The sequence below is a fragment of the Magnolia sinica genome, chromosome 8 (assembly GCF_029962835.1).
Source record: "Magnolia sinica isolate HGM2019 chromosome 8, MsV1, whole genome shotgun sequence".
NCBI lineage: Eukaryota > Viridiplantae > Streptophyta > Magnoliopsida > Magnoliales > Magnoliaceae > Magnolia > Magnolia sinica.
The window spans coordinates 20,768,019-20,779,808 of record NC_080580.1 but is presented as its reverse complement, the minus strand read 5'-3'; the positions used below and the strand labels follow the sequence as shown (position 1 = coordinate 20,779,808).

The 11,790-nt window shown below is 40.8% G+C and overlaps 1 protein-coding gene and 1 long non-coding RNA gene across 2 annotated transcripts in view; one reads left to right on the top strand and one right to left on the bottom strand.

The window, feature by feature from the left end:
- The first annotated feature begins 2,095 nt into the window (after positions 1 to 2,095).
- LOC131253045 (probable pectate lyase 4) lies at positions 2,096 to 11,041 on the top strand. The gene is made up of 5 exons (XM_058253868.1): positions 2,096 to 2,439; positions 7,271 to 7,622; positions 7,962 to 8,172; positions 8,298 to 8,366; positions 10,485 to 11,041. The coding sequence occupies exons 1-5, from the start codon at positions 2,133 to 2,135 to the stop codon at positions 10,719 to 10,721; spliced, it is 1,176 nt and encodes a 391-aa protein (XP_058109851.1). The 5' UTR covers positions 2,096 to 2,132; the 3' UTR covers positions 10,722 to 11,041.
- The window catches only part of LOC131253048 (uncharacterized), an 87,692-nt gene continuing 83,611 nt past the window's right edge, over positions 7,710 to 11,790 (bottom strand). The window contains exon 2 of the long non-coding RNA XR_009174810.1: positions 7,710 to 7,857. This is a non-coding gene — a long non-coding RNA (uncharacterized LOC131253048). The remainder of the gene's footprint in view (positions 7,858 to 11,790) is intronic.

Genomic DNA, 11,790 nt, shown 5'->3' with positions numbered 1-11,790 from the left:
TCTGGGATCAATCGCGGATTCTGTGATCCATCCCCAAATCGTACAGCAAGCTGCGATGGAATCGCGGAATCCGCGATTCATCCAGGATTTTTTTTTATTTTTATGAATTTTCATTGCTTCTGTGGGCCCCACCATGAGGTTTGTGTTATATCCAAACCGTCCATCTATTTGGCGAGCTCATATTAAGGCTTGAGACGAAAAATAAGACAGATCTAACTATCAAGTGGACCACACTGTAAAAGGCAGTGAGAAATTGAACGTCTACCATTGAAACCCTTTAAGGGGTTACAGAAGTATTGGATCATTATGAAATTTGTTTTTCCTCTTCATCCAGGCCTTTGTGACCTTATGAATAGATTGGATGGAAAATAAATGTTATGGTGGACCCTACAAAAGTTTTAACGGTGAAAATCAATTTCCCCGCTGCTCTTTGTGGTGTGGTCCAGTTGATCTTTGGATATGATTTTTTTTGGGGATAATGCTCCGAAATGATCTCGAAATACGGATGAACGTTGTGGATATAATAAATATATAGCTGTGGGGCCATGTAACTTTGATCTCTTTTAAGCCGTTCGTACAACTCTCAGTTGGAGGAGCGTCAGCGCTCGTCTTCGCAGTGAAAAGGAGGGGTAGTTTCGTCCTCAAAGTCGCTGTCCGCACGTGCTAGTCTAAGTTGGTAACTAAGGTTTGTATTCCTTCATAAAAACCGCTGGATAAAAGGTTTTGTCTACAGTGGTCATTTTCTCCGGAGATATCATTTTAGGCTATGATCCAAACGATTGAGGTAGATCAAAATCTGGAGTGGACCCCACCATAGAAAACAGTGGGAAGAATGACTTGCACCGTTGAAACGACCACAATAGTACACGATTTCAAAATAACGCAGATACAAAACACAGGTGGGCCACACCAATGAAACAGTGGTAATAGAAAAGTTCACCGTTGAAACCTTCCGGAGCTGACCATGATATTTATATGCCATCCACACCGTTGATAGGTTATCATTACTCAGATGCTACGTACAGATATGATCCTGATACAAAACTTCTGTCCCCCAGGCATTCTATCCCCACTGTTTCCTGAGGTATGGCCCACATGAAATATGGATCTGCCGGTTTTATAGAATCCTAACCTATTACGATCTTTCAAAACAGATGTACGGTATGAATTTGTCACACAGCTCCGGGCACAGGAATATATAGTGAGTGTTACCCTACACGGGAGCCCACCTTGATGGTGTTCTATATATCCACGCCGTCCATCCGTTTTTCCAGACATTTTACAACGTGCTCCAGAAACACTTAACCAGATTCAAATCTCAGATTGATCACGCTGCAGGAAATAGTAGTGGTTGAATTCCCACCATTAAAAACTTCTGTGGGCCACTAAAAGTAGATAAGTAATGTTTATTCTCCATCCAACTCGTTGATAAGATCAAAATGAACCGGATGAAAATAAAATAAAAATATCATCTTGATCCAAAACTTTTATGGCCTATAAAAATATTTTAATTGTCATTCTCCACTTTTCCAGTTGTGTGGTCCAATAGAGATTTTTTTTAGGATTGATATTTGGGATTAAAAAATAAAATGAGCTGATGGAACGGATGGACGTCGTAGATATACAAAATATTTATCAAGGTGGGGCCCACACGGTAAGCGTAACACCCACTAAGGTGTTGCCTGGGTAACACCTAATCCGCTCCCAAGTTCCCCATTGCGACTCGTAATCCAGTGTGTGTCTCCGATCGCTGAGCCCACATACTCAGTATTTCGATGATCGGAACCGTTCGTTTTACGGAATCTATTCAAAAAGTTAATAAAATTAATCTTAACGGTGGATTTTTATTATCACAGATTGTAGATGAAATGAAGATTTTCAAAGGCCTGTATTCATCTCTTAAAATCAAAGGTAAAGATCTTTAATGAACTATCATTATGTGAAAAAATAGCTAATATGTGGTAGTAAATAGAATACGAACTGTTCAAAATCATCGGTACATCGCAGCACATGGGCCCCAGTGGGAGGCGACAGACACTGATCGTATATCGCGATAGAGCCAAAACGAACTCCTGCAACAAAACCACCGACAGATAGAGCAGAGAGATCGTGCGTTTCCGGTCTCTGCATTGATGGGTATTTGTTACGGCTGTTTCTCTTCAAATCCTTCCCATAAACCCCATAACAGCACTAACAGCTCTTCTCTACCGTCCGTTACAACGCCCCCTACTACTTATGTCCCTCCACCCCTCGGTCCCAATTCCTCCTACATTCCCTCAACGACACCGATAACGACAGCAACTACCACAACGATGGCCCGATTGCCTTACGGCCACGTCGACAACAGCTTGCGGGCCCTCGCCGGGCAGGCTGAGGGTTTCGGCCGCTCCGCCATCGGAGGCCTTCATGGATCCATCTACCACGTCACCTCTTTAGCTGGTATTTTTTGTCGTTTTTGTCAATCTTGTTGGAAGTTTGATTCGTTGTGGTTGAAACTGTTGGTGTCTGATAAGGATCGGATGGTGATTGGAATTCGCCTATGGCGATCTTCGATTGTGGTTAACGGAGAATTTCTTTTGGGGGAAAGGATCGTTTCTTTTGTGGGGACACGGATTGCGTGGTGTGACACACACCACCGACCTTGGTGGTGTGTTGACTTGGCAAAGTTATGTGGGCTCCACCATGATGTATGTGTTATATCCACATCGTCCATCCATTTTGCGAGATCATTTTTAGGGAAACGGATTGGCTACTCCCCCTGCCACCAGCCAATGGCTGGTGGTCGGTGCTATGTGGGCCCCACCATGATGTATGTGTCTCATCCATGCCGTCCATCTATTTTTCTAGATCATTTTAGGGTATGAGACCAAAAATGAGGTATATCCCAATCTCAAGTGGACCACATTACAGGAAACAGTGTTGAATGAGCGTAGACCATTAAAAACTTTTTGGGGGCCATAAAAGTTTTGGATCAAACTGATCTTTGTCTTTTCCCTTCATCTAGGTCTGTATGACCTAATCAACAGATTGGATGTCAAATAAGCAGTACAGTTGGCCATAGGAGGATTTTAATGGTAGATATCCAATCAGTATTGTTTTCCTGTGGTGTGGTCCACCTGAGATTTATATCCCTCTAATTTTTTGGATCAAGCCATAAAATAATCTGTAAAAATGGATGAACGGTATGGATGAATCACATACATCATTGTGGGGCTCACAGAGCACCGACTACCAGCCACGGGGCTGGTGGCAGGGGGAGTAGCCAATCCGTTTCCCATTTTTAGGGCATGAGCCAAAAAAAGAGGACCCAACCATTGAAAGCAGTGGGGATTTAGCGCCTACCATTGAAAACTTCTTGTGGGCTACAAAAGTTTTGGATCAAGCTGATATTTGTGTTTTCCCTCTGTGACCTTATGAAGAGGTTGGATGGCATATAAACATCATGGTGGGCCCTAGGAAGGTTTTGGCAGTGGGTGTCATTGTCCTTGCTGCTTTCTGTGGTGTGGTCCACTCGAGCTTTGGATCTGCCTCATTTTTGGGCTAATGCCCCAAAATGATCTTGCAAAATGGATGGATGGTGTGGATATAACACGTACATCATGGTGAGGCGCATAGAACTTTGCCACGTCAACACACCACCAAGGTCAGTGGTGTGCCACACCACGCAATTAGCATCCCTTTTGTGGTCCCACAATATATGGTTTTTGTTTCAAAAATTGTACTGATTGGATGATCTTAACACCTGGAAGAAATGGGGCATTTCTTTTACTTTGGCTGTTTTTTGGTCTTTAAGGTGGATTTTGGTGGATGCTGATTAGATGAGTAGGATGGTATTGTCATTGTGATTTTTGAGCTATAGACACTTGATAGTAGGCCCCACACTCCCATGTTCTGCATTTATGGTTTTCTTGGATGTTGGACATGGATTCTGCATCCTTCACTATCACATGAATCGAAATTTGTTGAAGTTTCTGCATGGTTCTGCATGGATTTCTGCATTTATGTTGTGTTCGTGCACGAATTTGCATATGTTGTCTGTGTTTTGGTTAATGCATGAATTATTAGTTTGCGTTACAGAAAGCGGTTTGAAGACACAGATACTCGGCTGCCACCAGAGGCCAGATGCTCATATGCATGCATTTCTATGTACTAGGTACATGTGCTTGAGATGACAATGTATCAGGAAAACTCACTGAGTTATGGATGATAGATCTTTTATATTGGGAATGCAGAAAATGTCGTTCGGTGGGCCTCATATGGAGCTGAACTGTGGGATCTGTGCTGTGTCTCCTATGAAATAAGATTGTTAATTTCCAGATTAATATTTCATTTGATATTGAAAAAAAAGGGTAAAATCATGCACTAGTAGCTTAGAGATTGAAGCTCTTAGCCGGTTTGCTCTCCTTGATTTCCCATTTTAATAATATTTTTGTTGTTATTTGTTACTCAAAAAAATAAAAAATAATCTTGCACACTCTTTGATGTTTGCTTATATGCCCTGCTTCAGGAGCTGTCTGTTTTGTGCTCCGGGACTGGAATTTTAAGACCCTGGTGATGGTAAGATTAGGTCTAGAAGTGGGTTATTAAGGTTGGATAGGCAATGATTAGTTCTGGGAGCTCAGTAATCAGTGCTTTTTTTTTTTCTTCCCTGTGTTTGGGTGCATGGAGCAATGGGAAAGGGTCTCACTATAAACTCCCCTTTCCTCACCAACGGGTAGTAATTTTTTAAGTTTAAAAATATTTCAACCATAAATTCTCTTTCCTCTTCGACCGGCACAAACTCATCATTCTGCAGTGTCATAATCCCTCATTATGAAATTATCACAATCATCAAAGCATCATCCCCACTAATTGGGGTCGGCTACATGAATCTTGTTCAGCCATTCCACTCTATCGACCATATCCTCAGTTAAACCATAGGACATCAAGTCTTTTCTTACTACCTTCAGGCTCCGGCCACATCCTTTTGGGCCTTCCCCTTGCCCTTTTAGAGCCTTCAACTTGAACCAACTCACACCTAACTGGTCTGTTTCTTGGTCTCCGTTCCATATGGCCAAACCATCTAAGCCTACTTTCCCTTATCTTATTAGCTATCAGTGCTACTCCTAAGTTCCTGTGAATCCTCATGTCAGCCATGCTTATCCTATTAACATGTCTTCAACTGCCTAAGATTTGATCCCATACAACATGGCTAGTCTTATAGCTATTCTAAAAAAAAAATCTTTCCTTCAGTTTAAATGGAATTTCTAATATATTTGATACTCTTGACACTTCCCATACAATATGTCAAAACAAACACTTCCCTGCTGCTGCATCTGAATATGTTGCTTCTTTCTGTCATGCTTCGTGCAAATATGGGCCCGACAACCATACAAATTGAATCAACCTTTCAACATTCCAGTCTGTTGTTTGGATGGGCCCCATCAATGATGCCCCATTGCCTGAAAAGTCTCCTTGGTTAGAGGGGCCCACCAGCAGGGTATTCGAAAATGCTAAAGGCTGTTACAAAACAGTACCGGCAGGAACCATTACACGTTAAGGAGCCATTTTGGGTCATGGAAAAAATGCTCCCCGAACAGCCATTAGGGACCTATCAGGACTTACAGAATAGATAGCATAATAGCAGCTGGCCAGGTAAAAATTGCAGTTTTGCTTGGCCAAGAATTTCCATGGGATATTATTGATGTCTTGTTACGTAGGTTCTACTGATCATGCATGCATGTGGATTGTGGACATGGGCATACACAGACTATACCGTGTCTCTCAGTGAGGGTCCTCTCTTTGAACAGCGGTGACCACGGGGGTTTTCCTTGATCAATTCCATGCCTTTACTCAATCAATCTCAAGGCTAAACAAAAAAGTCTCACACAACGAGCATGATGCGAGCAGCAGCATTTTGACCGACAATCAATCCCATGCCTTTAAGTAGTCAATATATCACACATAGTTAAGCTCATTAACAACTTCTTATTGATTTCCATTGCTGTTGCAAATGTATTGTGATTTTGGTCTGTCATCTGCAACTTAGCTACCAGTGTCAGTCGGTCGAGTCTTGGATGCTCTATTTTTTTTCCTTTTCTCTCTAAATTGTTTTGTGGAAATGGCAAGGAAGTGGTTCCTATGTAAGATAGTGTTTCCAAACTACAACTTCATCACCATAAATATGCATTTGCCTTTTCAATTTGGGCTGTGCTATTATTTAGGTTTTTTCACCATTTCTTTAATGGTGGCGAGTCATTGACTAATCCATACATGTAACCAATTGAAAACCATCCAAATCGTGGGCCACATTGTGTATGTAGCATATATTGAATATATCGCAATTGGATGAACATATCTATGTTATAATAGCCTGTTCAATTTGGACTGTTTGCCCTTTTTACTGTCCATTTGATGGCCATCGATTGTTGGTTAGGACTGCAATGTGATGTGGTATTTGGATGAGTGGCAGTTGACACACCTGTACACTGACATGTACCATGGATGAATCACCACCATCTAATAGGGCTGTCAATGGGTACCCAGATCATAGGCACTTGAGATACCCGACCTGATTTAAACAGGTCTGATCCTAACACTGGAACCATTTTTTACCTAGTTGGGTACCAGTTAAGTACCGATTTAATCTTTCATGTTAATATTATGTATAGCATAGCATAGTAATTTATCTTTCTCGATCATTGGTTTTGTATCTTTGCTTTTTCATCTTGCTTGATGAGTTTCAGTTATCCTTCAAAACTCTCTCTCTCTCTCTCTCTCTCTCTCTCTCTCTCTCTCTCTCTCTCTCTCTCTTATAGGTACCTGAAAGATACCCAAACTTATTTTTTGGTTTGGGCCTGGTATCTTGAATATGGTACCAGAGCCGAACCTGACCGACCCCCTTAGGTGGGTCCTGCTATGGGTACAACAGCAATAAACTCAAACTCGAGCTGTTGAAAGCCCTGCCGGCTAAGCAATGGTGCAAAACACACATTGTAGTATTCCTTTGAACAATCCTCCTTTAAGAAGTCTGTGTTTGGTGGTTACTAGTTTGTCTTTATTGAACTTATTCATGAAACTCATGTGCCCCCTAAAAAGTACCTTTCTCTCACTACCCATTTTGTGCATTTCATTAGCTTTAGTAAGTTTTTAGACTCAAAGACTTTTGTTGCATTTGTTTCTAGCAACATCGTGCCATCCACCTGTATCGATTCCAGCAACAAGGTGATATCTACCGTATTGGCTTTTGGCTATCTTGCTTAGGTTAATTTGTTATTTTCTTTTTATGTAGATGATGGAAATGGATCACTTCGTGCTGGGTGTCGTATACAAGAACCACTTTGGATAGTTTTTGAAGTTTCTGGCACCATTCATCTCAATTCTTACTTAAATGTATCATCTTATAAGACAATCGATGGCCGTGGCCAGAGGATAAAACTGATGGGCAAGGGTTTACGTCTGAAGGAATGTGAACATGTCATTGTATGCAACCTGGAATTTGAAGGTGGTAGAGGACATGATGTTGATGGCATTCAAATAAAGCCCAAGTCAAGGCACATATGGATAGACCGTTGCAGCCTGTGTGATTACGATGATGGACTGATTGATATTACACGAGAAAGCACAGACATTACTGTTTCAAGGTGAGTAATATGCAATAGCTTGTTAGCTAATTGTGCTGTCCTCAGCCATCAAGGCTTTCATTTTGAGCAGACATGACTCAGTGGGAGTACCATGTAAGCTCAGGAGCCGAAACCACTACAACTTGTTCTGCTGTGGGTGGAACTGTTGTGTTGCGTAGTATCTCACTCGGAACATATAAATGTTTCTGGGGTGCAACTCGGTTTGTTCTGTGTCTCTACATGTGTTTTTTTTTTCCTGAGTTGTCACATCTTTTCTCCAAGTTGACTTTGTTTCAACGAGTTTTATTACCTTGGAGTGAACATTCAATGCTAATCAGATTCAATGATTTATACCAACAGATGTCACTTTGCACAGCATGATAAAACGATGCTTATTGGAGCAGATCCTACACACACTGGAGACAGATGCATGAGGGTGACGATTCATCATTGCTTTTTTGACGGGACTAGGCAACGGCATCCTCGTGTTAGATTTGCAAAAGTTCATTTATACAACAATTACACAAGGAATTGGGGTATATATGCTGTGTGTGCCAGCGTAGAATCTCAGGTTCCAATACATTTAAAAGCCTTTATTTGATCATGAAAGTTTAAAGCACTCATTTTTTTTTTCTTCTTTTTCTAACTTTCAGGTTTGATTTTATTTTTCTTTTGGCAATTTTTTTTTTTTTCCAGATTCTTTCTCAGTGTAATATATATGAAGCTGGGAAGAAGAAGGAGGTATTTAGGTATATGACAGAGAAGGTAACTCAGTTGATGCTTTTCCCATATTTGCACATTAACTTCTATATGCTCGTTATTGTAGGACACAAGATGGAATTCATGCACATTTAAAATATACAGTGAAAGGGCTTCTATTTGCTTGGTTTCTATCTATTAATGATGTATAGTTTTAAGTATAATATGGCAGGCAGAAAGTGGAGATAAAATTGTAATTTGTTATAGAAGTCGATTAAGAAACAAATAGAAAGCAAGCAACTCCTATATATGGACCAAATAGTAGATTCTTCATAAAGTGGTGTGCAGATCATATCATAAAATAGGCGGTTGGTCACTAATTGATTTTGTCTGTTGTTTTTTGAAGAGAGCCTGTAGTTTGTCTTTGTGCTTAATCATATTTTAATTAAAAAAAGTAAAAAAGTTTAACTACTCGAGGAGTTTTGCATGGGACTTCCTTTTTTTTACTCTATGGAATTTGGAACTAGTTTCTCGCCTAACAAGGTTAATCAAAAAGACCAATGCAAGCTCCAACACCAGGGTTCCAAAAATTCCAATTAGGCACTGAGATATCGGTCAGTGGGATTATTCTTCTTCCATCTCAGCTGTTGTGATGGTTCACCATAACCTTGCCAAACATCACTAACTGTTTGATATAGGCTGTTGCTCAGATACAGGCATCCATCTCCATTGTACGTAACTATTGTTTGTCTATTGATATTTGGGAGCCAAGAAGGTGCTTCTATGGGTTGCAGGGTAGCAGGAGTTAACGTTATTATACCATTAAAAAAAGAGGTTGAGTACATATTATTATATCCTTTTTTTTTTCTGGCTGGGTAATCTTCTAAATTTCTTCGAATATGTCCTAGTCACTTGGGCATGGGGTGGACCTAATAGGGAAAAGAGCAGTCATTTGAATCATGAGTCTCTGAAAGCTAGTTACTTGGTCAACTGTTGAGTGGTCCAATAAGGAAGAGTGGCTGCTTTTGTATAAAAATGATGGTAGAAGGAGAGAGCTTTCTAGTATTTCTGGGTTGAGAGATGGTTGTCTTGAATGTAAAACTCATTACTTACGTGAGGAGGCAGATTCTACATTCTTGTCTGATATTGATAGATACCTGATGCAATTTTCATCGGATGTTGGAGATTTGTGAATGTATGGTTTGCTGGTCGGGGCATAGAGTTTGTAAGAGAACTATACCTGTGATATTTGTTTGAACGGAATTATAGTCCCGAGCATCAGAAAATGTATGGTTTGTCCAGGTCAGAATTCCATATATATGAGGCCCATGGTTTGGTTATCCGGACTGTTGATCTGTCAATCCACTGTGGATGGGTTGCCCTCAAAATCTCCCAGATTTGAGGTCAACCTCTGGTCTACAAATAGGGGATTAAGAAAAGAAGGCGGCAGTTATCCACTCGCGATGGAAAATAGGCCAACGATCAGGAGTCTGGGAGATTATGCCCAACGTGGAATTCCATCTTCCTTCCATGTGGGGCCATCATATCAATGGTCTGGATCACTGAACTGCGTTTCTAACATGTTCAGAATCCTGCATCTCACTGTACCATACATTTGGTGAGGCACAGGGCCCCTTGTGTGCCTCTAATAATTCTGCCAGAACAGTCTGTATGTTGATGGATGGCTTGGTTCATATTCATTTGCAAAGTGTTCATGTTTACGTTCTGTGTGATTGGAATTCCATACATGTGGGACCATTGTTCCATAATCTAGACTGTTGATCTGATTGGCTGCCACATGCATGGAATTGAGTAACTTTGCATGTCCTCCATTATAGTTGCATTCCAAGTGAGTTGGGCCTGATAATTCCAGGTCTTATCCAGCCTAGGGATGAGGAGATCATTAGTAGAATCTCCAGTTTCTTAGTGAGTTGGGCCTGATCGGGCGTTGTTGGTGTTAAATTCTTTCGCTCGTTTTGCGAGCCTCCTTGATAATTTTTTTTTGTCATCTTTCAAAAAAAAAAGAAAAAAGAAAAAAGAAAAATCCAGTTCTTATATTTGGTTGCATGTCAGTGCTTTTTAACTTGCTCTGCTGCACAGATATGATTTTTTGACAATATCACTTTACTCATAGCTGTTTGTATGGTGAGACTGAAGTGGTGGGGTATTGTGATGCTGGTGCAGGCAGCTGATTGTGAAGAGGCTGCATCTGGGTGGGTAAGGTCTGAAGGTGATCTGTTCCTAAACGGTTCTCAACCTTGTTTAGTCACCGGGCCTGGCGTGGATTCTGTGTTTAAGGCAAGCGAATGCTGCTCGACATTGACTATGGAAGCTCCGTCGGTGGGTCTGAAAGAGGTTCTCCAAATTTGTACAGGATGGCAGGCGATACCGAGGCCACCGGAGAATGTTTCAACAGCGTAAGAGGCTCCAGTCATTTGGGTATATACGCTTGAGTCTGATCTACTGCCTATTCTAGTGGCTAAATTGATAGTGCTGTGTGTTATCCTCAACCATCGGATCCGAATCCGACCGTGATCGATTTTTGGTGTCCAACGAGCAGGTTCTGTACTTGAGCAGCTGCTGGGCTCCACTGCCTGATCACTATCATATCGGTGTATTCTTTATACACCAATACTGGTAATCTACTATTTCTTATACCTTGAATACTAATAAAACATGGTTGCAGAAACTTACAGTTATGGTTAAAACCCGTAATATGTAGAAATTTATGTTTTTTTTTATTATTTTTTTTGTTGATTCTAAATACATCTTTATGTGATTAATGGCATAGTTCTAAAACTCAATGACTCAACTTGAAACTTGGCTGAGTCAACTCAACTCGATGAGATTTTGAGCCTGAGTCACCAAGAAACACCGGAGTGAGCTTGACTCGGTTACGACTTGGCCAGACTCATCAAGTTGGCTCACTGACTTGGTCGAGTCAAGCATGATTAATGTAAAAAGTAAAGGGAGTAAGACAGACCAGTCGATCTAAACTTTCGATTATGTCTAGATCATATTTCTCTGGCCACCATGCAAAAATCACACTGATCAGATGATCCAGTGCGACCTTGATTTGGCCTTATTTGTTCCAAGCCATTGATCCGATGGCCCGTCGATTGCTTAATAAAAGAGGTTCTTTAGAATCATAAGCAATCCATGATGGTCTCTAAGAGGTAGATGGATTAAATTGTTGATTGGACATATTGTTGTGTAAATGATTTTGGCATTCCATGTTAAAGACATTGTTCATATGGTTAATATTTCTTGGATTGCTGTGATGCATACAAACGGATGATCTGAGACTTTTTTTTTTTTTTTTTTTTTAAATTTTGGTGATCGGTCCATCAGTCCTATGCTGAGATAGATGCTACGGCGACTTGGGGAGGAGAGATCCAACAAGTCATGAAATCTGGACCACACATTGGTGGGTCATAACATGAACAAGCCCAGGCCCAAGCCCAGAATGTGACCATTGGTAGTCATTTTT